Source organism: Schistocerca gregaria, chromosome 2, assembly GCF_023897955.1.
Source record: "Schistocerca gregaria isolate iqSchGreg1 chromosome 2, iqSchGreg1.2, whole genome shotgun sequence".
NCBI classification, from domain to species: domain Eukaryota; kingdom Metazoa; phylum Arthropoda; class Insecta; order Orthoptera; family Acrididae; genus Schistocerca; species Schistocerca gregaria.
Genome location: NC_064921.1, coordinates 341,066,927 through 341,093,645, shown reverse-complemented (window position 1 = coordinate 341,093,645; position 26,719 = coordinate 341,066,927). Strand labels below are relative to the sequence as shown.

The 26,719-nt window shown below is 42.8% G+C and overlaps 1 protein-coding gene across 1 annotated transcript in view; it reads left to right on the top strand.

Annotated features, from left to right (window-relative positions):
- The window catches only part of LOC126337009 (chromodomain-helicase-DNA-binding protein 7), a gene marked incomplete at its 3' end in the record, with an annotated part of 254,459 nt that overhangs the window by 34,513 nt on the left and 193,227 nt on the right, over positions 1-26,719 (top strand). The window contains 1 exon segment of the mRNA XM_050001259.1: positions 22,279-22,404. Coding sequence (XP_049857216.1) covers positions 22,279-22,404 — 126 coding nt within the window.

The following is a 26,719-nucleotide window of genomic DNA, read 5'->3' as shown; positions in this document are numbered from 1 at the left end:
TTCAGTGTTGGGCCAAAACTGCAGGCCATTTCTGTGGTATCTCTAGCGGATCAGGGCTGCCAGTCTGAAGCCCATTATTTCTCACTAATGTCCAGGCCCTGCCCATCGGATATAGTCTGATCTGCCTGCAGGCGAGGTCTGTTCGTGTGTGGCATAATACGGCAGATTTTCATAGTTTACCCATGGACTCAGCACTGCAGTGCTCCTCAGCAGGCTAGAGACCAAGGGCAATGGATTTCAGGAATTGCGACAGTCTCACCGCAAGTACATTGTACAGTGCCACATTTCGTAGACATTTATTCTGGTACATTTTGGCACTTCGAAAGTATTATGTATATTAGCAAGTATGGATGCTAAGAGGAAGAAAGTTGTGGCAGTCACTGGCAGTTTGTACACTATGTACTCACACATTTCTTGAAAGAAAAACCACACAATACCTGCAAAATAGTAGACATAATACAGTGGGTAATAGCCGAAAATAACATAGTAGAACCAACAGTTTTATTGGCAGTCCCCAATAGTGTTCGTTTACACAACTCTTCCTTGCCTTACAACCATCTTTCAAAAGGCCTACTTTTCCTTGGGTTATTTCTGAAATCAGTGAAGATATTTTAAATCTGTCTTGCGACTCAAATAGAATGCATATTTTTGTCACCAAATGTTTCATTTTGTTGAAATGAAATATCAGTAGTCTTAATGAAATGTATATATCATATGGCTTGCTTTCTTCATCTAAAAACAGTTCATTGCAAAAGATGTTATGTTAGTACTTAAGATTTTTACTCACACATTCAGAAATAGAGAAGTCTTTACTTTTTTGTCTCTTTATGTATTTACTTACCCTTGAGATCTCAGAATCTATCCCCCCCCCCCCCCCCCCCCAGGGGGCCCACAGCTCTTTGTGGGTATGTGTGTGGTGCACATGGGTCCCTGAGCTATTGCAGCCTATATTCTTTTCTGGGATGCTTTACCTTCCCCTAACTTCTTTTTCCCTGTCCTCCTTCCTTTCCCTTTGCTCCTTTTTTTTACTTATCTTGGTGTTCTTTTTTGTCAGCCCAGGTATCATCATGTGGTTTTGGTTTGTTGCTTTTCCTCCTCCTGTTTCACTTTTTTTTCAAACCCCTCAGGGGTTTGATCTCTACTGGGCAGCCATTGCTGTGGCTGGGTGACGCCCACAAGGCAATCCCCTGTTTGGAGTGGGTGGTACCAGGGCGGACATTTTGCACATGAAATGTGTTGAACTCTCCGGCCACTCTACTGCAGCCGTGTCTCTTCCTCAACACAGTTCTGCCCCAGTTCCTGTTTCTGAATTCCCGACCTTACCGTCGGTGGATATTCCCTGGGAGGAGGGCCAGACCTGCCAGCTTGGAGCGAAACCCTTTCCACGGTTCCTGGTCTGTATCAGGAATGACAGGGAGCCTTTTGCCATCACCGAACCCCTTTTCTTAGTGGATCGTATTGAGGACAGGTTTGTTGAAGTTATTAAGCAAGATGAGCTCTGGCTCTCTCCTCACGAAGACAACTTCTGCCAGTCAGCCTCCCTCTGTGCTTGCGACCGCTTAGGAGATATCCCCATGACTATATCGTTCCTCACAAGTCACTCAATATGACAGGATGTGAGTTTCTATAGGGACCTTATCCTCCAGTTTGATTATGAACTTCGGGCTAATCTGGAACAATGTGGCATTCATTTCGTATGGTGTGTACGGAAAGGCTCCAAGGACAATAATGTAGACAGTGGTGCTTTCCACATGGCATTTGAGAGAGATACTTTGCCTGAGAGGTAATAGTGTACAGATGTGACATAAAACCATAAATTCCTCCTCAGATTTGTTGTTTTCATTCCTCAAGTTCAGTCACATGTCCTCGCAATGTAGTGCCGCTTCCATCTGTGGTGACTGTGGCTGCTCTCTTCATGTGGGGAGCTCTTGCACCCCATCGCATAACTGTGTAACCTGACCTGGTCTCCATTCTCCCCACTCACCAGTGTCCAATGTACATGAAGGAAAAAAGAAGTCAGGAAATAAAGATCCTTGACCATCTCAGTTACTTCGAGGTTTGGAAGAAGTTTGACAGGCTTCACCCTGCAAATCTCCCCTCTACCTTTGCCTCAGTTACATGTGTCCCTCCTCACCCCTCCCCTTACCCCTTTCTGCCCCTCTTCCCTTTCCTCGTCCTTGACAGCTCCTGTCCCTCTCCCCCTCCAGGAACTCCTCCTCCTCCTCCTCCTCCTCCTCGGCCAGGGAAGACATCCTCTTCTCTGGCTCCTCCTAGGGTTGGTGCTCCATCTCGGAACACCCCTCCCTGGCTTTCCTAGGACAGGAAGCTTGCGTCCTCAGGGTAGAGGAGAGACCCATGCTCCGAGGGCCCCGAAGCCGCTCGTGCTCTGTCCGATCCCAATATCACTGCTACCTATTCCCTCACTGATAACTCCCTCACTGTGAAGGAGAAGAAGCAGCAGCAGCACAAGTCAAAGGATAAGGCTTCCCCAGCCTTCTTGTGGGCTTCACCCTCTCCACCTAATCACGAATAAAGACCCAGTTTTTTATGGATATGACCCCATCCTTGTTGGTGACGACCACCGACCAAGTGACATGACCTCTCTGCTTCTTTATGTCTCACCTGGCTTCTTGGCTCAAGATAATCCAGTGGAATTGCAACAGATATTATCGTCACCTCCCGGAAATACTCCGCCTTGTTTCCTCCTACACTTTGTTCTGTCTTGCTCTTCAAGAAACACACTTTTGTGATGAGCACATTGTGCATTCTGTTGGAGCTGTGCTGGCCCCAGGATATTTTCTGGAGGGGTCTGCACTTTGCTTCCCATCAATATCATTAGTAACTGGATCCCCCTTCATACCAACCTGGAGGCGACTCTGGCAATCACTGTTGGCACTGTCTACCTCCCTCCAGGCAGGCCATTTCCTTATGTGGAACTGTCTACCTCAATACAGCAACTCTTTGGGGACTTCAATGCACACCATCTCCTGTGGAGGAGGGCCACTTCATCAGATAGGGTTCTTCTACTTGACCAACTTGCTACAGGCTTTGATTTCTCTCTCCTCAGTGGCTGTTCCCCTACCTACATCAGTGCTGCTCATGGAACCGTTACTGCTATCGATCCCACAATCTCCTCCGCTGCTCTCGTGGCTTGCCTACATTGGTCACCCCATGGTCATTTTAGTGTTAGTGACCACTTTCCAGTGATTCTGTCATTTATTTGCTGCTGCCAGACAGACCCCCACGTTTGGCATTCCACAGGGTCAGCTGGCATTTCTATGTGTCTGCCGTGCACTTAGCTCTCTTGAATTGCATTGATGCAATCGTGCTGGGTAACTCTGCCACTATTCTTCATGTTGCTGGCAATGCTGTCCCCCTATCCACAGGTCACCCTCATTGTCAACCGTACCGTGGTGGACCAAAGATGTAGCAGTTGGTGTCCAGGACAGCTGATGTGCACTGCAGCGATTTAAACGACGTCCTTCACAGACCAGCCTCCTTGCTTTTAAGTGTCTTCATGCTAAGGTTCAATACCTTATTGGGCAGAGTAAAAAGGAATGCTGGAAGTGCCATGTTTCCTCCCTGGAGATGTATGGCCCTTCATCACGGGTTTGGTCCAAGCTCTGGAACCTTCTGGGCCGCCAACGACAGTAAACTGTCCAGGGGCTTATCCTCCAATATGCTCTGTCTACTGATCCATTGGTCCTTGCTGAATGCATCACGACAGCATCGGTGTCCTCCTCCCTATCCTGCTACCTTTCTCAAGCACAAACACGGAATTGAACAGACCCTCTCTGTTTCAGCCTTTACCAAGCTGAATCCTATGATGAATGTTTCACTGAATGGGAATTCTTGCAGACTCTTACCTCTTCTCATGACACGACATCTGGCCCGAATTCCATCTGCAACTAGATGATCCAACACTTAGACATTATACAAAGGCACTATCTACTCTGGGTCTTCAACTGCATTTGACCCAAGGGTACATATCCCTCACAGTGGTGAGGCAGTATTGTTATCCTAGTCCTTGAGCCTGGGAAGAACCCAACATCTCTCAACAGCTACTACCCAACTAGCCTGACGAACACTCGTTGTAAACTGCTCGAGAGGATGGTTAGCTTTCAATTATATTGGATACTCGAATTCCGAGTCTTTTGTTACCATCTCAGTGTAGCTTCTGGGAAGGACGATCTCTGACAATTTACTCAGATTGGAAACTGCAATCCGACAGGATTTTACTAATTGTTGGCATCTTGCCATGGTCTTCTTTGGCCTACATAAGGCATAAGACACAGCTTGACGTCGTCATATTTTAGTTACCTTCCACGGATGGAACTTTCACGGCCCCCCTCTCGGTTTCTATTGATGGGTCTTTATCCCAACGGCTCCTGAAAGTTTGAGTTAGCACTTCACTCAGCACCCCTCAGATTCAGGAGCATGGTATCCCATATGGTTCTGTTTTAAGAGTCACACTCTTCCTCATGGCCATCAATGGGCTTGTAACCTCTGTTGGCCCTCAGGTTTGTCCGGCATTATATGTCAGTTAGTTTTGCATTTGGTGCAGCTCCCACTAGGTAGCGTCTGCTGAGTGCTGGTGCCATCCAGTGTACCTGTGTGTGGGCTGTCTCCCATGGCTTCCAATTTTCTCATTCCAAAACACGAGTTATGCGTTTTTGTGATTGAGCTACAGTACACCCCAACCCAGAACTTTATTTAAGCAACTAGCTCCTCGATGTTGCAGCACAGTCCCGTTCCTTGGGCCCTATTTTTGAAAGAAAGCTGACGTGGTTGCCACACATTCACCGCTTGAAGACTGCATGCATGCGGAAGCTTAATGCTCTCCGCCTCCTGGCCCACACATCTTGGGGTGCAAACCATGCTACTCTTCTCCACTTTACCGTACATTCTGATCTTGTCCAGACTAGAATATGGAAGTCTCGTATATGGCTCAGTGGCTCCTTCCACTTTGAAAATACCTGATCCTATTCAGCATTGTTGGGTGCGCCTGGCTACTAGTGCCTTTTGCACTAGTCCAATTGACAGACTTATCTCGCTCTACAAATACAATGAAGACAACTCAAGGTTTCTTATGCAATAGCTCAATAGCTGTTTGCAGATTCCCTGATCATCCCATGTACCCTGTCCTCTTTACAAGGGAGGGACATCTGCTTTCTGATCACTGCCCACAAGTGGGATCGCCAGTTCGAATGCGTCTCACTTCCCTCTGTTTGGGATCTCCACTCACTGAAATGCTCCCCATGTATTTCTTCTAAAACCTCTGTGGATGATGCCTAGACGACGGGTTAGGACTTGACGTATTCCAGGGTCCTAAGATCCCTGTCCCCCCAATGGTCTTCCGGTGTCTTGTACATTCTATACTTTCTATAATCTTCTACACTCAATATTCTAAGATGATAGATAGAGCGGGATAGGATACGCTTTTACATTTCCTCCTTGTTCAGAACACAATTTGTTGCCGGAATCATTTAGTGTGTTCACTTAAGAGCTGCTAACTATTACCAGAACCCTTCATTTTATTGCTCAAGCTTCTGCTACTCGAGTTCTCCTTTGGTATCTGCTACCCATGACCACCTCTCCTCCCTTGGTCGTGGTGCCTGCTCAGTTCTCTTTCTGTGTCCCAAGTCATGTAGGTATCCCAGGGAATGAACTGGTTGACAGTTTGGCTTGAGAAGCTGATGCTCGCCTTTCATTCCCTTTTGCAACTCCAGCTGCGAATATGGAGATCTATGTAAATCTCTTTGCCCAAAAGAGGAATGACATCTGGTGCACTACTGCAATTTAGTGCTGTTCCTTCTGCTCCTCTCGGAGGGAGTCCACTGCTTTATGCCATCTACCCTGTGGTCATACCAGGCTCACCCATTGTTTCTTCCTGCACAACAAACAATGCCCATAATATGGTTGTGGACCCAGACAGACGGTATCCCACTTATTGGTGGAATGTTCCCTTCTTTTGGCCATTCATGCCAAGTATAGTCTTCCTTAATTTTAATGATAGCGGACGATTCATGGATGGTTGAACTGGTTGTCAGTTTCCTCCGTGAAAATGGTTATTTCCAGGTTTTGCTTTACTCCTGGAGCAGGGACAGATTGGTTGTGGTTTGGACCTGTCTTTGTTTTCTCAGTCTGGGACGCCATGACCACTCCCCTTCCCTGTGGGAAGACTGCTCTTTTTTTCCAATTTTTAGATTTGGTCTATGCTGTTTTGTCTTTTACTATGCTTGTGTTTTAACTTCCTCATTTTATAGTTTGACTCCCATGACTGGATCCATCCACTTTTAGCGGCCCTCATTCTTTTGTGAGTAACTTTGGAATCGATGGACTGATGACTTTGCCGTTCGGTCCCATAAACCCTCTCAGTCAATCAATCAGTCAGGCAATCTCGAAATTTGTCAGGGAAAAAGGGAGAACTTGTCGGGAAATCGGGGAAATATCAGGGAATTTCACTTGGGGAAACTTGTGGCAATCCTGGTCATAATCCAATTAAGGGTATCCAAGAAAATTGTACTGAATAGTAAATGAAATTAAAAAAAAACTACAGGGACTGTTTCAAACCACTTTTAAAATGACTTCAGCTTTGTATTGATTCTGGGGGACACTATTTTGTATAAATACAATGGTTTTGTGAACATAATCCATGACTTTTATTTTTGATATCCACACTCCTAAGGAAACTGGGACATGCTATGTATGTCCACATGATGCCTGTTTCCTTTTGTGGAACTGTGGATCTATAGGAACAAAAGTGCATGCAAAAAAAAAAAAAATTAGTGCCGAGAACATACTGCACCCATTTGTTCTCAGAGGTCCACTCATTTGCTTCATTGTTCAGTCTGCTAAACAGTCACTTCTTTGCTTGACAATTTGTGCAGCATTCTTTGTAATGGAAACACAGCAGAAAAAGATAATGAAAGGCGATTATGTGTAAAATGAAATGGTAATTAACAGATCTACTATGTGCGAGAAAAACAAAGTGTGATGTGACATTTTGTTTGCAAAGTTTGGAAGAATGACACATCAAGGTTTTGATTATTTGCTTGGGAAACTTAGAACTTGTATTCCTAGGCAAGCCTGTGTTTTGCACAGTGGTGACTCATATACTGATTCGTTGTATTTTATACTTACTCAGGATCATTCATTTAAATTTCTAGTAGTTTTATTGCGGCACTACATTTGTGCCACGTTTTTAAGTTGTTATGATGTCAGGCTTATCAGTTGTTGTGCTATCAAGTTACCAAAATGTGAGCATTTATGCACAGTTGTCACATCCACTTTTCATAAATTTGTAGGCCTTTTTCTTTTCCTTCTTGTGATATTTATCTTATTCTTTATGGTAATCTGACCGGATTCGTTGCCTTATTTTGTTCCCACAAGACAAGCTCGTACTTTGCACTTGAAATATCCCATTCTAATTTTTTCTTCAAATAATCTTTAAAAGTTCCATATGAGTTCTGTTTGGCTGCAGTGATCTGCTTTCTTTGGAGTCAACAGACAACTGTACATAAAATCACCTTAAAGCATAGCTGCAACACAGTACATAACAAAACATAAATGGGCACCAGGTGCTTGTTGTTGCTGAACAGCGTAAGGGAATTGACCAAACCTGGGAAGCAATGCACTGTGACACATGCCCTCCCTTTCAAACAAATCATGCATTCTCATGTGCACACCTGAAATTACAGTATTCAAAATGTATAGGGCAAGTGGAAAGTTCAGTAGGAAAAAGAAGCATAGTGTGGATGCCCCATCAGGTTCTTAACAGTAACCAAGTAATATTGTAGCAGCTTTCAAACGCTCTTCAGGAATTACTTCAGGAAGGTCTCAGGGTCATTTTTAAGGTTCTGTGCCTCAATAGGTAAAAACGGAACCCTTATAGAATCGTTTTGTTGTCCATCTGTATGTCTGTCTGATGGTTAAAAAACCCATTTTCCCAGGAATGGGTAGTAGTATCAAGTTTAAATTTGTCACATGGTGAGGTCTGTGGTCCCTAATTGATGTAAAATATTGAGTCTTATTGCAGTTGAAAGATAAGGCCATTTATGTCGCATATTTTAATACTAGCAAACTCAATCATCAAAATCTATAGTGCCTGTTGGCTTTGAATCATGAAATTTGGTAAAAGGGTGGCGTTACAGTACAACCATAGGGAAAAATCCAAAAACTGTGAATTTGCAATTATAGAATATGAAAAAAGTTTTTTTTCCTAACTGTTCATCTGTCTGTTAAGATCCTTTGTTCTTAGGAACGAGTAGATGTATCAAATTGAAATTTGTCACATACTAAGCTGTGCATTTCCTTGAAGTTTCTAAGGCATGCAGTCAAAAGATACTGTAATTTAGAGAACTTATTTTAACAGTCATAAAAACTCACTATAGAGTATGTCCTGTAGATCTAAAATGATGAAATTAGGCAAGAAGTAAGATGTCACAGTACAAGTAAAGGGGGAAAATCTGAAAATTGTCAATTTGTAATGATATTACACAAAAAATTTCTTTTGTAGTTTGTTGAGCAACTTCAAACCTGAAATTAAAACAATCAGTAGTTCTGTATTCAGGTTGGTTGAATCGTAATAGTAAGTCAGTCATCAGGCAAGGAATGACTTTAGTGTTTAGATGACACTTCACAGAATTTGTCAGTCATCAGATATCCAGAATAGCTACTGTGTGTGGATATGGTTTTTCACTTCAGACGCCATATCTACAAGTAGTGTCACTCCCAGGTATCTGGATGATGGATAAATTTTGAAATGCGCCCTATGAGGAATAGTCATTTCTTAAGTGAGGCTTGACTTTTAACACTGACCTGAAAGCAGAACTTCTGATCATTATAATAATGGTTGCTTGTCTCTGCTTGATTTTATGTCATATTTATATTATTGAAAATAAAACATTATTGAAAACTTTGGAATCCCTGGGACTGGTATCTTCCAGAACCAGTGTCGTTAACTGGCAAAACTCGTAGACATTCTCGATTCCTAAAATCAGTGAACTGTCTACATACATAATTAAAGTTGTACGGAACACTCTGTGCTCAAATTTTATTTGCATCTGACCAATTTTTCTTCATTTATTTACTTTTAGAACAGGATATTTCTGAATTGTGGCTCATTCCTTACAGAGAATTGTCCAGCATCTATTGTACAGTTTCACATATGTTTATCCATGTCATTTCTCAACGATAAACCACTGTGCCTTTACTCTTGGGTTCACTTGTGATATTTCCAAGATGTTTGGTTAGAATAATGTCCACTATGCTGCTTACATAAATCTTCTTCCAATCCCGTGACCTTTTTCTCCAGAATGTATTGAATACTGCCTGCCTACCATAAGAAGAAATCGTGACATTTAAACTTTGTTTATAGCCAATGTATGCTGCATCATCAGAATTGCATTGCCCACCCACCACCACCACCACCACCTTTGGGGGACAAGCTTCAGAGTTCTTTTCCTTGCTCTCACTGAAGTCGTCATCAAAATGCTTGACCTCCACTTCCGACATACTCCTGTCACCTTCCAGTGACTTGCATGCATTTTCTGGTACAAATTTATAAGTCAGTGCATAGCAATGTAAAAAGAATTGTTGTGACGTCAAGTGACATCTGATTAGTTGTCATTTTGGGCCCTTTTGGGCACAACCATTCGTTAAAAAACATTTGATGGTCTGGCAAGTATACTTGAGAATTGTATATAAAATCAACTCAAATTGCATGAAAATTGATTTCTGTATTTATATGTATGTTATGAGTTATGCCTTTTTGGTTCAGAAAAAAACTAAAACTTTCTAAATAACTTAGAGCTTGCAACTTTGTCCCTTTTTTTTATCCGATTAACAAAAAAAAAAAAAAACAAAGTTTGAAGTATTTATCAGTCTTATTTTCTGAGGAAAGTGTACTAGAATATAAAAATGCAATTTTGAGTTAAACTGCATTAAGTTTTACATAAAACTAATGTAGTCACCCATATTGCTATGGGTGCTCGCATTGCTACGGGCGCCTTTATCCTGGGCTTCGAGAGGGATGTCCTCCCAGAGGTGGTCAAGGTAATGGTGTATCGGTGTGATGTAAAACTTCATATTCCACCACTGATGATATGCTTTAAATGCTTACGGTTTGGACAAAGTCTTCTTGCTGCACCACTGATCTCGTCTGTGTTGACTGTGGGCACCCTCTCCATGAGTGGAGTGCCTATGCTCCCCCGCCAATGTGTGTAAATTGTCATGGACAGCATTCTCCATGCTCACATATATGCCCGGTGTTTGTGAAAGAAAGAGGGATTCAAAAGTACAAAACCTTGGATCGGCCCACCTACACTGAGACTTGTCAAAAGTATGACCGGCTCCATCCTGTGTCTATGACTTACACTTTTGCTTCAGTTATGTCCATTTCCCCTCATACCATCACCTCTTCCCAGCCCCACCCCCTTTGCTCCATGCCTTCAGCCTCTTCCTCCCCCCCTCCCACCCCCTCCCTGTCAGTACCCATACCCATCCCTTTGGGTGCTGCTGTCCCTCCCCCGTCGGAGAAGTGCTCCCCTCCTTCGGCAGCCACCACTACTGGAGCTCCCTCCCGGGACTCCTCTTCCCAGCACTCCCCCTCCCCGGTCCCTGAAAGGCGATCTTCTGCTCCACATCGGCAGCGTGATCTGCGGCCGTTGGTCACCAACATTGCCCAGTGTAATTCCGTACCCGCTCTCGCTGTAGTCTGCCCTTCTCTTCCTTCCCAAGAGAAGAAGCAGAAATGCAGGAACAAGGGCGAGGCCCCTCTGGTACCCCCTGAGGTGCAGCCTTCCCCTTTTACGTCAATGAACCAACAGAGTCTGATCCCATCATTATCGGTGATGGATAGCGACTCGGTGGTGTGAGCGACTCTGGTCCAATTGCTTCCACTTTGGACTCTGGCTTGAGAATCCTCCAGTGGAATTGTAATGGATATTTACATCACCTTTCAGAGTTGCAGCCCCTTCTTTCCTTCTACTCTACTGCTTGTATTGCACTCCAGGAGACCCATTTTGTCAATTCTTACTCACCTGCCCTTCGTGGGTTCCACACTTTGTCGGAACCGAATTGGCCCCTTGCGGGCTTCTGGTGGTGGTTGCACCTTGGTCCACAAGGACGTTGTTAGTAAATGGTTCCCCCTCCATACCACTCTTGGAAGCCATTATTGTCAGGGTCCATCTGGCCACTCCAATCACAATCTGTAATCACTACCTCCCACCTGACAGCCCACCCACATCCCATGCCCTCACCACCCTTCAACAACTCCCTTCTCTCTTCCTGTTATTAGGAGACTTAAATGCCCACAACCCTCTTTGAGGTAGTCATAAGACTGCTGCCCTGGGCAGGACAGTTGAAGCTGTTCTGTCAGGGCTTGACCTCTGTTTACTAAACACAGGCATTCCCACACACTTTAGTGTGGCATACGGCACTTTCTCAACCATTGACTTCTCCATCTGCAGTCCTGGCCTTCTTCTCTCCATCCAGAGGAGCGTCCACGATGACTTATGTGACCGCGACCATTACCAAATTGTTTTGACCTTCCTTCAGTGTCTCTCACTCCATCACTCTCCCAGGTGGGCCATATCTAAGGCTGATTGGGATGCCTTCTCCTCTGCTCACATCCCCCCTGTATTGCCACACGACAGTGTTGATGAATCTACTCAGACTTTGACTGCCGCCATCCTTTCAGCAGATGTTTTAGCAACCTCTTCTTCCTCAGCCCCCCCCCCCCCCCCCCCATCCCCCGAGGATGCTCCCTTGGTGGACTCTGGAAATTGCTGCAGCCTTGAAAGACTGCCGCCGTGCTCTTCAACACTTCAAGCAGCACCCTTTCACTGCTCTTCTCCTGGTCTTTAAACGACTCTGTGCCCCGAGCCCGCTACCTAATCAAATTTCAGAAACAGATTTGCTGGGAACGATATGTAGCTGCCATAGGACCTCACACCCCCTCTTCACAAGTCTGAGCGAAACTCGGGTGAACGTTTGGCCACCATCCTCCCACCGGGGTTGCAGAAATATCTGTGCGTGGTGTTGTCCTTACCAATCTGGACTTTGTAGCAGAATATTTCGCTCAACACTTTGCTCAAGCTTCAGCATCGGCTGAGTATCTGCCCACATTCCTTCTCCTAAAGAGCGTTCAGAACAACTGCTTTTGTCTTTTGTTTCTCGCTGCTTGGAGCCATATAATGCCCCATTCAGTGAGTGGGAATTTGGCAGTGCCCTCGTCCTTTGTCCTGACCCGGCTCCTGGACCAGATCGGATACATAACCAAATGCTCCAACACTTATAGGTGGCTGGCCATTGTCATATACTGACCCCCTTCAACTGCCTGTGTAGTTAGGGAGTCTTTCCTACCGATTGGCAGGAAAGCATTGTTGTACTGGTGTTAAAGCCAGGGAAGCTGCCACTTCAGTTAGATAGCTACTGTCCAACTAGCCTTACTAACACCCGCTGCAAGGTCCTTGAATGCATGGTGAGTCAGCGGCTGTTTGGGATCGTGGAATCCCGCGACCTTTTGTCATTGACTCAAAGTGGTTTTTGCTGTGGCCGCTCTACGGTGGATAACTTGGCGCATCTGATCAGGAACTGTTCCTTGATGGCCAGCCCCTCGAGGTGGTGGACACCCATCACTTCTTGAGTCTGGTCATCGATGCCCGGTTGACATGGCTTCCTCATCTTCACCAACTGAAGAGGACGTGCTGGTCCCATCTCAATGTTCTTAGGTGTCTGTGCAATGCCAACTGGGCTGCAGACCGCTCTGCTCTCTAGTGATTGTATCGAGCGTTGGTCTAGTCTCTCTTAGACTATGGTCTCTCTTAGACTATGGAAGCCCTGTCTATGGTTCTGCGTCGCTTTCAATGCTGCACATAGTAGACCCCATCCACCACTGTGGGGTCCGACTTGCGACTGATGCTTTCCGGACTAGCCCCATACTTAGCCTTCTCGCAGATTTGGGGATTCCACCACTGTGAGTTTTGCACCAGCAACAGCTGATATCTTATGCGCTCCGCATTCGCTGTACTCCAAAGCATCTAATTATGGTCCCCTTTATACAGACACTGAGATCACCCTGCCGCAGCAGCTTCCACGATGTTGCCTTACCATGGCTGCCCACATTCAGTCGCTCTTTTCTGAGCTCCAGCAATTCCCTTTACCTCCTCTCTTCTCTTCTCAAGCATGTACCCGTTCCTCGTGCGTCTCTCGGCCGTGCTCACGCACGGACCCCTCTGTGGTGCATCTCTTGGCCACAGCTCTGTCTTGATCTCTCAATTGATTCAAAGGATTTGGTCCCTCCGCTTAACTTCATTCCTTGCCAGATGGCTGTAGTGCTTTTACTGCAGAATTGGTAGCCATCTTGGGTGCACTGGACCATATTTCTCCTGCTCAGGACTATCCTTCGCTATATGCAGTGACTCATTGACCGGTTTGCACGCTATCGGCCAGTGCTTCCGTCGCCACCCATTGGTCATCGTTACCCAGGACTCCCTTTCTCTTCGCGCTCAATGTGGATGCTCAGTTGGGATTCCTGACAATGAACTTGCCTATCGACTGGCTAAATTAGCTACTACCAGGCCATCTCCTCCTATTGGCATTTTAGAAATAGACCTTCACTCGGCATTACGCCGTCAGGTTTTGGGCCTTTGGGATGCAGAATGGCGCACTCTTTCTTCGCCGAACAAACTCAGGGCAATTAAGGATTCTTAAATTCTATGGCGGTCCTCTTTACGGGCCTCTCGTAAGGCCTCTTGTCCTATGCTGGCCATACTTTTTTGACTCACGGTTATCTCCTCTGATGTGAGGACCTCCCTCTGTTATTGTGGATTGATGTTGACTGTGGGGTCACATCTTATTGGACTGCTCCAACTTAGCCACTCTATGACGGGCTTTGTTTTCCAGACTCACTACCCCTGGTGTTGGCTGACAGTGCCTCATCGGCGGTTCTCATTTTACGTTTTATTCGTGATGGGGGTTTTTATCACTTTGAGGGATGGACCTGCCACCTTATCGGTGAGTGGAGGGTATGGCAAGCCCTCTTGCTCCCTTCCTTCGCTCCGACTGGATTGGCTTCAACTGGGCTTGGTGGTTCACCCCGGCCCTGTCTTCCCACTCTTTTCTTATGGGGTCTGTTATGTCTTGAGTGTCTGTCTTGTCTCCTGTGCTTCTTCCTTCCCGCCCCTGTGATTAGTCACTTTCTTTCCCTCACCTCTTCTTCCGCCCTTTTCCTTCTTTCCCTATCATTTTATGGACATTGTAGTTCCCTTTCCTAATGTGGGATTTTATCGGCTGTAGTTAATCTAAGATCGGAGGGACTGATGACCACATAATTTGGTCCTTTCTCCACCCAACCAACCAATCTTCCATGCACAACATGATAGGAAACTTTTCCAAGAAAAAACGAATGGAAGAAAACTGTACATCTTAAATTTTATCTAACCTGCAACTTGAGCATGCTCTAACACATCTTCGAGTGGAAACTTGTTGGGGGATAGAGTCACAGGCAGTACAAAAGTAGTTTCTAAGTGGTGAAAAGAAAATGGATTTATCTGTATCTTGCAGATCATTTATTATGTTCAAAGTCTGATGCCAGTAACTAACTTGTCACTACTCTTTGATTTTGAATCAAGTTGTACTCAACTTAAAACAGTGAGGAGCTTTTGACAATATTCAATTTGTCAAATACAGGAATAGTCATATGAAGGAAATTGCAAAAGTTTGAGGGCAGGAACATAAACAATTTTTCCTTGCGTGTTGTAGTAAGTCTTACTTTTTAGGACGGGTTTATCATGTGGAAGAATATGCTATTCTTTAGGGGCATGTACAGTAGCAGAATCAAGAATTCTCTTTTTCTCATACTCTTTGGATCCATTTTGTTCAACTCTACATATTCTGAAAGATGTCAAGCTTGTGGAAATGTTTTGGTTACATAATATTACTTCCACCTTGAAGAAAGAAGTGGATCCCACTGGTCCAGTAATATATTCAAACATCTACTTGAAGATAACCACTTGCTACATACATGATTTAGAATTTTCTTTGCCTGTTTATTGTACAATTTCTGAAAGCACTATTTTCTTTTCACACTCTTGTCTAAGAAATAAAATACATCAACAAGGCTCTCGTCCACCTCCTCCAGCCCTGTTTTCAGCTGCTAGATAAAGTGGCAAATGCAACCTATGATGGCAATATCTGGTTGAACTTCCCTCAGAACTGCTGAAACACCATTTTTGTGTCCTATCATAACAGGAGCATTGTCAGAGCAGAAAGCTGCACTGTTTTCAATTGATATACTATGATAATTCACCTGTGATAACATCAGGTTACCTATGTTTTGTCCTTTGAGAACCTGTCCGACGCTGGTATGAATAGCATAGTGCTCGCTACTTATTCCCATGGAATGTAATGTAACAAAACAGGATACAACTTGTTATTTGTATCATTGCTTCCATCTCTTGGCAACGAAAATAATCTGTTCTGAAGGCACTTAACAACTTCTAATGATGCATTTTTTGCCATTTTACTTACAGTGCGTGTCATTTACATGTGGCCAAAGCTATATTTCTTTGCAACTCTAATTTGGGAAACATAATCTTAAATAAAGCACCAGCATGATCTGCTGCACTTAAGGCACATTGTGTTCCACTAAAAAGGAAGTAGACACACACTTGGCCCTAATCAAGTCTTTGGCAATGTTTCCAAACTTCGCAAAAAAGGCGTTGATTTTCTTGTTATCTTCCTTAGATTTAACATAACTTAAATCACTTGCATTTCTTAAATCATTTCTTCCACCGTGTGCAACCACGTACCGTGCATAAGCAAATTTTTCTCCCGTCCTTGATTTGTAGTATGCACGGAAAATCAATAGAATGATTTTTTAAATGCCTTCTTGGATTTATTCATGAATCCTAAAATACGAATATAGTGTATGAAAATGTCAGAGAACAGTCTCGATTTGTACTGAAATACCGAAAGGAACCTAGATCACTGAATGTCGTGTCAAATTACAACATAAAAACACCCAAGGCTTTTAAACACTTCATTGAAACATACCAAACCACACAGTCTTAAACCATTAAATGAACATGACACCACCCACATGAAGAAAAATTATGCACATGGTAACACACACACACACACACACACACACACACACACACACACACACACACACACACACACACACATGGAATGAAATCCGCACATCGTCAAAGATTATGGGTTAAGTCATGATGAACAAATGGAGCAGAATGTAGAACTTGCGGAGCCTTTGACGGAAATGGGGTGATTATCGAATGTTAACATTTCAAATTTTTATCTGCAAAGTTGTAAAATGATACTTTCCATCTGTAAAACTGCAAAGTGCTGCAATTTCTGTAAATTTTGTGGATAAATTGTAAAAGTTGGCAGATTTGTTTTCCTTTATGTAACTTCCGAAGTCGTGATTCCATTCATGTACATGCCCTCTACTCTAAATTTTATTAATTTTGATTGTAGTCCCATGTCGTTTCTTTTCAACCGCTTTCTGAAAGGCCTTACTCTCCCCCTCTGTATACAGCACATCTTGACTGCTTAAACATTTGAAAATGTTAACACCACCAGCCACTTCCAAGACTCCACTAGATTCATTATAGTCCTTGGGTATTGGGATTTTTGCTACATATGTTGCAGAAATAAGTAATTATTTTAGTATCCAGAACCTTTCCAGCATCAGAAATAGCAGCTGACATGATACTGTTTAGGGATATACACCCAAGTTTCTGCCAACTGCCATCAAAACCAGCAGCAATATTCCTGGGACTAGGTCATTCAGTTGAACTTTTGTTGCTGCTGTCAGCCTTGCAGACACACCTCAGCCACATCAGCACAAAGTCTTGTTGTAAGCATCAGGGAGGGGGAGGGGGAGGGGGACTGCACCTGAATTTTGCCCTTTTCCAATCGATCTAAATGCGCACACTTATTGTATGTTAAAGTGTTTTATTGTATGTTGTTTTCATAGTGTCTGCTTCTGGTTATATGTGAAGACATTGTATTGGCTGTAAATTTACATTCCAGACATTTTAGAATTAGATTACAAACAATTCCCTTGGTTTTCCCCACAGCTTCATGCAAACTGGTGTTTCCACTACAGTCTTAACAGCAAGTATGTTTCCCTAAAGTTCACACAATAACTTCATGAAAATCAGAATTTTTGTGGCAGTAGGAGGAGAAACACTGTTCACATCACATATTCCTTTGTCATGCATTTGAGAGGCACTCAGAAAACAGGAAGCATTTAGCCTTTTAACTTGAAACACTGACACTTGGGCTGACTTCACCTTCAATATTATTTTATTTCCTCTGTTCATAACTAGCAGTTTCATGATTTATTTTTATACATTTTCACGAAAGCTGGATGTACCCAAACTTCCTTTTCGTACCCATTCTGCTTATAACTTTCCACGAAAGCACACTAGACTTTGTGTCACTAAAAGGTAAACAACAAAGATTAGAGTTGACATATGTTAGTCAGTAATGCAGACAAGCTGGGAAACATTGGCACAATAATTCTCTCTTGCAACTGAAATAAGAGTATATGTGGAACACAAATAACTGCTATATTGCAGTCACTGCTCAGCAAGACGTAGAAGAAGTGGGCATGACACTTAGTTACTATGCATCACTAAAAGTTTATAACTATGAAGCAAGTCGTCATATTTGAATGAAACAAATGGCATTTTGTAGCCAAATAGTTGGAGCATGAAACAAGTTTTTAAAAATGGATTGTTTGAAGCCCATTCGCAACTGTGTCCCCTTAGTACAAATCATTTAAGTATATTTAAAAGAGCCATCTATAGCTGAATGCATAGTGTTCTCGTTTTGAAATGACAGTGTTATGGTTGATTCTCACTAGTACAAATATTGTTTTAATTTTTGTTTGATGTCTATATTTATTAACAAATTTTTATCAAAACTTTGATTCATATTTGTTTATTTTTAATTGTTAATTGCACGGATTCGCACGAAATTAAAATTCAGTACAAATATGTAAATGCCAAATAGAAAATAAAATACTTTATATTATATATTTCAGCCTAGGGTCACAAAAATGGCATCAGTTGTGGTTTTGACTTGTTACAAAGTAATCATCCGATCTGTTCAAAAAGAAAAAAAATGGGAGTAGTAAAAAAGACTATAAAACTAAATGACAATTCAGACTAATTTCCATGCACAGTGATAACTGTTTGAATATGAAATTAACCAAGCAGGCGGGGTAGGTGTTAACAACGTATAAATAAAAAAAATTAATTCCCTAAGTCAGTTTGCATAGTCTGTGAAAATTTTTTGTCTAGAGACTGGAGCAGTAGTGCTTATAAGAAGTGTAGTCAAAAAGTAACACTCCCCCCCTCCCCATGAAGAATCTTGATTTATCTGTCATCAGTATCAAATTTGTCCCCTTCAGAGTAATCCTCCCCCCCCCCCCCCCCCTATGCTTTTCCCAATCTTAAAAGCACTTCTGGGGTTTCCATTTTGTTATGATGTTCAGCTCCTTCAGTGATTCTGTTTTTATCTTGTCAATGGTGACAAGGCAATGTCCTTTTGTGGCTCTCTTCAGACTCTGAAAATAGAAAGAAGTTGCAGGGGCCAATGTCTGGCAAATATGGTTGTTGAGGCAATATAATGGCTTTGTTTTTTTGTTGCTAAAAAATAACTAACAAGCATTGAGGTGCGAGAGGGAGCATTATCGTGATGCAATTTACATGAGTGGTTTTGCCACAGTTGTGGTCGTTTTCTTCAGATTGCTTCACATAAACAGCATATATCTTTCAGGTAGTATTCCCTATTGACCTTAAGACCGTACGGCAGGAACTCGTGATGCACTATCCCATTGTAATCAAAGAAAGCAGTGAGAATAACCTTCACGTGATCAAACTTCTCGAAATTTTTGGTATTGGCTCTTTATGCAGGTTCCTATGGGACGATTGGGCCTTGGTTTCAATGTCCTACCTGGTATACCCGTGTTCTTCTTTAGAAGTTCTGGATTGCTCCTGATTTTGTTCTGCAATCCTTGAGTGATGTCTATGTGATGTTTTTGGTCGAAATTCAACAATTTTGGAACAGACTTAGCTGTCATACATTTCATGCCTAGAACGACCGAAAAAATTGCTCGGAACGAGCAAAAGGAAATGCCAATGTCATCAGCAACCTCTGATGTTGATTTGTCAGTTTCCCAGAACCATTTTCTTTATTTCTTCCACCTTGTCATCAGTGACAGATGACAGATGTGCTTGGGCATCCTGGGCGGTTATCGCGTTCAGCTTCTTCTCGATCCTTTTCAAAAAGTTCATACCATTCATAAGCTCTTGTCTTACTTGTAGATTCTTAAAATGCTGCAGTCATCGTTTTGAATGCAGTGATGCACTTTATTATTTCATTTTCAAGCAAAATTTACTGTAGATTCTTTGATCCCCCCCCCCCCTCCTCCCAAAAAAACCTAAAAATTCACCAAACACTTGAAAATATTTGTCACCTGTTAACAATAAGTTGAAAATGCAAACACGTCAGGAACATGTGTACCACACAAAAACAATCACATTTTCTTGTGATTAGTATTTGAAAGTAAGTTATTTTTATCTTAAGTTATTATTGGTTAACTAACATTTTAGCTTGATAAAAAATATAGAACAATTTAAAGGTAAAAATGTGAAAAAAGTTGCTGCAAGTGAGCACCGAACCAGTGATTCTGCAATTTGAAGGCTAGCTTGCTTAAGACTTGTACTTAATAGCGCTTCGAAATTTCAAAAACAAATTTGAAGAAATGCATCATACTGCGCTAGAAAAATACTGTCTTGATGCTGACCTGTGCAACAGATATGAAGAAATGGAATAGAGCCAGTCCATTAGGTCCCTTTGTGAGATTAAAAGTTTTTTTTGGATTGCTGTAACAGGATATGTATACTCTAAGGAACAAATCTTCACTTTCATGTGGTGTTTTCAGCAGAGCACATATTTTGATTCTTTGTAAAGATTGTCTTCAGAAGCACTGCCCATTTTTTTTGTACTGAATTGATGACTAGAGAACTATTTTCAAACATATAGTGATATGTGGTAAGCTGTAGCAATGTTCTTGGCTGCGTAGTGGACTTAAGCTTTTACGTTGTATTGATTCCCAATACTACTATGCTCCAGGTGTGTGGTATTTCATTCCTTTGCATTTTCATGAAATTTACATCCATTTTTTTCCTGTCTTTGATGTATGTGGTATTGTTCCAGCTTCATTTTCTTCGTAAAAAAATTAAAGTTTGCCATTCCCACACTAACAGAAATTGTTCTTAGACAGAAGGATGATAACAAATTGACAATCAACAAGAAGTCAGTTATGCGGTATCGTTTCTTCAACACTTGATATGCTGGTCAAACGTAAACCAAACACCCGTCACAACAGAACCATTTAATGGTTCCATTCAAAAGTAATCACTACAGGTGCTATGACATTTATACCACTAGGCGACTGGACCGTAAATTCCTGTTTTGTGGAATGCAGTTAGCTGCTGACGGATCCACAACTGCACCAATTCTTCACATCCTCATCCGACTGAAACAGACATCAAAGCGAGCGTTCTTCAGATCGGAAAATATGTGAAATCACATAGTGAAAGACTTTGTCCATATGGAGGATGTTGCTGTGTTTCCCATTCTAACTGCTGAAGTGTAGCCTTTGTCCAATTGGTAGTGTGGGGACAGGCATTATTGTGCAGCAGGATGATTCCATCTGACAGTATTTAGGTAGTCAGAATGCAAACTGCAAAGTAAACAGTGGAAATGTTCTGGTAAGATCATGACGACATCCTTCAACCATAGGGGCCCTCTGCTTGTCGAGTTCTTTGTGTGGAGCTACAATCATTACATCACTATGAAGATACTTCGCAGAAACAGCAATGCAGCATAAAAGAAAAATGTCCAGGGAAGCAGTCAGAAGGAACCGTCCTGTTGCACGATAATGCTAGCCTTCACATAGCCAATCGAATGAAGGCTATGTCTCGGTAGCAGCATCCTCTGTACACAGCCCAGAACTTCACAGTGTGATTTTCACATCTTTGTTGACAAGATTGCCATGCATGGATGTCGGTTTGTCAGCCGAGGAAGTGGAAGAGGGATGCGGTTGTGAATCTGTCAGCGGACGACTATGTTCTATGAAACAGTAAGTGATTGTCTCATCTCCCAGGGGATGAATGTCTTAATGTATGTAATGATTTCTTTTGAATGGAATAATTCCATGGTTCTGTTGTGACTGGTGTTCAGTTTTCAGTTGGCTGCCCATTATACACTAGAAAAATAGTTGTACTCTGTGTAACTCTCTCTCTCCCCCTCTCTCTTTCTCCCCCTCTCTCCCCCTCTCTCTTTCTCCCCCTCTCTCCCCCTCTCTCTTTCTCCCCCTCTCTCCCCCTCTCTCCCCCTCTCTCCCCCTCTCTCCCCCTCTCTCCCCCTCTCTCCCCCTCTCTCCCCCTCTCTCCCCCTCTCTCCCCCTCTCTCCCCCTCTCTCCCCCTCTCTCCCCCTCTCTCCCCCTCTCTCCCCCTCTCTCCCCCTCTCTCCCCCTCTCTCCCCCTCTCTCCCCCTCTCTCCCCCTCTCTCCCCCTCTCTCCCCCTCTCTCCCCCTCTCTCCCCCTCTCTCCCCCTCTCTCCCCCTCTCTCCCCCTCTCTCCCCCTCTCTCCCCCTCTCTCCCCCTCTCTCCCCCTCTCTCCCCCTCTCTCCCCCTCTCTCCCCCTCTCTCCCCCTCTCTCCCCCTCTCTCCCCCTCTCTCCCCCTCTCTCCCCCTCTCTCCCCCTCTCTCCCCCTCTCTCCCCCTCTCTCCCCCTCTCTCCCCCCTCTCTCCCCCCTCTCTCCCCCCTCTCTCCCCCCTCTCTCCCCCCTCTCTCCCCCTCTCTCCCCCTCTCTCCCCCTCTCTCCCCCCTCTCTCCCCCTCTCTCTTTCTCCCCCCTCTCCCCCCTCTCTCTTTCTCCCCCCTCTCCCCCCTCTCTCTTTCTCCCCCCTCTCCCCCCTCTCTCTTTCTCCCCCTCTCCCCCCTCTCTCTTTCTCCCCCCTCTCCCCCTCTCCCCCCTCTCTCTTTCTCCCCCCTCTCCCCCCTCTCCCCCATCTCTCTTTCTCCCCCCTCTCCCCCATCTCCCCCCTCTCCCCCCTCTCCCCCCTCTCCCCCCGCCCTCACCTACTTACCCCCCTACCTACTCCTTCTAACATCTCCTCCATCCACATCCTAACCTCTCTGTCTGATTTATCTATTTATTTCTTATAGATTGGTGTTCTTCAAGAAAGGCTTGAAGTTATCCGAAGGCATGAAGCATCTGGACCTTGTCCTGGAGGTCCACATTGTGTGTTACAAGATCACATGTTCGGTTCAAACTTGCTAGATAACTCACAGGTAAGGATTTCCAGTCAAATAACTCCAGTTATAGGAAAAGAGAAAGAAACAGTTCACTTGAGATGTTAAAAGTATTCTTATCTTCAGGAAGTTACACACGTTACTGTGTACATTCTGTGCTTATATATTGTTCTGTGTTAATGTTCTCTTGATTTGTCCACTGTATAAAAACATAAATAAATTAATGGTAATGAAACTGAAACCACCCTGAACCACTGGTTGAAGGCCACAAGACTCGTTTCTGTGAATTAATAAAAGGTAGTGCTGTTTAATTTCATGATTTGAACACACATATAAACATTATAGCTTATCTCAGGTCTAGCTTATTTCCACCAATGAGAACCTCTAGGGAATAGAATATTAGAAGACATAACTGCATTATTAAGAAATATGAGAATTAAATGAAGATAAATAGCTCAAAAGAAAATAAAAGTTTATCCGTTCATCTGGCGAATTACGTGCGTATCCAGAAGGTTGCCACAGAAGAGGAAATGTGGGATAAACTGAAATGAGTATATTGTGATTCTCAAAGAAGAATAGGTTTGTTGACAACACTTCAGTCACAACTACAAAATTGCTTGCTTTTGAAGAACTTTCAACATGTTGGATGGCTTAAATTTCTAAGTATAAGGCTAATGGGTTGATTGCGTTCTACTCCCTGGCAGTTATAAGCTGGTAACTCAAGATTTGAAAAACCTTGAATATTGCAGCCACAGGAGATTTGATTTAGACAGTTACTGCAAGTGGGTTGCTGTAAATCGTCTGATGTCATGATTCTTGTAACTAAAAGTAGGATCACTAGTAGGATGCATGTCACATTTTCCCAAAGCTCCATCTTAAAACTAATAAAATAGAGCTGTTTTACAGATACTGCTGGAGCAAAACAAAGACCAGCAATAAACTGTCAGAAGCAGCAGCAGACATCCCATTCTTCATGAAACCTACATCAGGCATACTCCTATAAGAGGCTGGTATCAGGGCTCTGGTGCATATAACAATCGTATTCAGCTGCTCAATCAATGAAAGATTCATACCTAAAGACGGGAAAGTTGCAGAAGTCATACCAATAATACAGAAAGGAAATAGGATTAATCTGCTGATTTACAGTCCAGTATCACCATCATTGATTTGGTGCAGGATTTTGGAAATATAATGAACTACCTCAAAGAAAAAGATCTGTTGACACTGTCAGTACAGCTGCAGAAAGTCTCATTTTTGTGAAACACAACTGGTCTTTATTCACACAAAGTTATGAGTACTATCAACAGAGGATTTCAAATTGATTCCATATTTATAGGTTTCCAGATAAGTAAAACAGAAGTGATATCTGACGTTCGCCAAGGAAGCATTATAGGCCTCGTGTTGTTCCTAAACTATTTAAATGATTCGAGAGACTGTATAAGCAGCGCTCTTAAATTGTTTGCAGGTGTTGTGGTCATTCATCAGAAGATCAAACCAATTGCAAAATGATTTAGAAAAGATATCTGTATGGTGTGAAAAGTTGCAATTGAGTCAGGCCATCTACACCAGTACTAAAAGGAATCACTAAAATTTCAGTTAAAAGATAAATTATACGAATCTAAAGGTCGTCAATTAAATTAAATACCTAGGGATTACTATCATGACCAACTTAAATTGGAACGATCACATAAATAAGGGGAAGGCAAACCAGTGACTGTGTTTTATTGGCAAAACACTTTGAAGGTGCAACAGGTCTACTAAAGGAAGTGCCTGTGCTACACTTGACAGTCCTCTTCTGGAATATTGCAGCACGGTACGGGATCTGTACCAGATATAATTGGTGGAGGATATTGAAAAATTTCAAGGGAGGTCAGCTCCATTTGTATTATTGTGAAAGCGGGTGGTGGGGAGGGGAGGTGGGGGGTGTAGTTATGGATATGATATGCGAGTTGGGGTAGTAGTCATTAAAACATAAGTGTTTTTCGTTGCAGTGAGAAAAATCATAAAAGAAATCAGTCCACGCGGAAAGATTTTAAGTGTTCTTTTCCCATGTACTGTTAGAGTGGAAATAGTCTAAAAGTAGTTTAATGAACCTTTCACTTAAGTGTGAAGTGCAGAGTGGTCAGGTTGATGTAAATGTAGATGTACATCAAAGTGTCAAAGTGAATGAAATTTGCCCCAGACAATGATGAGTTCAGAAATAATTGCAGCCAACATTGGATATGTAGCTTTAAAAGATATGTACACACTCATTGACATCTTTGCAGGCTGTACTAAGACAGGAATTTCACTAATCTGTGTACTTAATTTAGACTATAAAATACAAATTTGCCATCAGTAAGCAGAACAACAGAAAAAGTTCTTTTTATAAAATGGGCTGTTATATTTATGACTTGGTGAAGAATTTTTGCTGTATATGCTCTTTATCAACGGTATGAGTAAAGTAGATGGATGCTAAATTTACAAGCAAAACCAAAGTGGACATTGTAATTAAATGACACTGAAGTATGGTACAAGACGATGGGACTTCAAATTTAGATTCGATGAAAGATTTACGTGTAGGCGTGGACTATGTATGTATGTATGTATGTATGTATGTATGTATGTATGTATGTATGTAAGTATGTATGTAAAGGAGCTGTCAGCATTCTTATTGTAAAATATTTCGACGGTAAGCAGGCATGTTTCCTTTCAAATGTTTTATCTCGCAAACTAATCGTGTACTTGAATTAGTTCATTCAGAACTACATGGACCGATTCATATGATGTCAGTTCTAAAGCTAGGTACTTCATAATTCTAATCAAAGACTACTTGACAGAAGTTTTATTACAAGGGTGAGTCAAATGAAAACCTTAAATTTGTAATAACAAATCGAAATTTCGCGCGGTTATCCTGTAAGTTGGAAGCATGCTACACAGCATGCAGAGTGGCCTCTAGGTGGCAGCATAGTGCAGATGCACACATACCGTCGCAGTATTAGTATAAAGATGGCCGCCCCACTTGCCGACTTGCACCAGGGAATAACAGCATTCTGTTATTCGGCTTTGTGTAGTGAAGATGTGAAACCTGTTGAAATTCATCGAATGAATGAAAGTTCAGTATGGTGATGCATGTTTGTCACAGCAGCAAGTCTACGAATTGAGCAAGAAGTTTGCAAATGGTGTGACTTCAGTGGAAGGTGCTCCTCGTCCAGGTCAGGCACAACGAGTTGTGACTCCACAGAACATTGCAGCAGTTGAAGCCATAGTGAAGGAAAACCGCTGAGTGGCACTAAATGACACTGCAGCATGTTTACAGATTAGTCATGGGTCAGCACATCACATTCTGCATGATGTGCTCCAGTTTCACAAAGTGGCTGTAAGATGGATGCCAGGGCACCTGATTCCTGAAATGAGAGAACGACGTGTTCATGCTTGTGAAGAACTACTTCAGCACTTTCAACGAGAAGGTGATGGCTTCCTTGCAAGAATCGTTACTGGGGACGAAACCTGGGTTCATTTCCACCAACCAGAAATCAAGAGAGCGAGCAAGGAATGGCGCCATTCCTAATCACCCAAACCAAAGAAGTTTCGAATAGAACCATCAGCAGGGAAGGTTATGCTGACTCTTTTGGGACGAAAAAGTCGTCATTTTGGAGCATTACATGCCTAGAGGGACCACTCTTACCAGAGCATCATACACAGATCTCCTAAAAAATAATCTGCCGCGTGCAATCAAATCAAATTGATGTGGATTGCTGTCAGGTGTCCTTTTGCAACATGACAATGCAAGGCCCCGCGCTGCTCATACAACAGTTGCAACAATCACAGACCTGCGTTTTGAGTGTCTTCCTAATCCACCATACTCACCACACCTTGCCCCCAAGTGATTTCCATATGTTTGGACCACTCAAAGACGAAATGGGAGGAAAGAAGCTCCGTTCTGATGAAGAGGTATGCCACATGGTGTACGAGTGATTGCGCAAACTACCAAAAGGATTTTTTGCTAAAGGAATGTATGCACTTCGTATGTACTGGAGGACTTGCATTGAGCATGGGGGAGATTATTTTGCAAAGTGATACAGCTTTGTACTACTTCTGCACAATAAATAATATTTTAAAAAATATTTAAGGTTTTCATTTGGCTCACCCTCGTATATACACTTAAAAAGAAAAATACCAAGTATCAGGACCCAAAAATTATTCAAACATTTAAGAGAACCCGACTGGAAGGATGATTTGTGTGTTACGCACTGGCAACACAAGTAGGTTTGTTCATGAAGAATTTACCACTTTTTTGAATGAAGAGAGTTGTACAATAGGTGACAGTATCTTGTAATGTAGATGAAAATGGTTTAGCTGAGCATCGTAACAG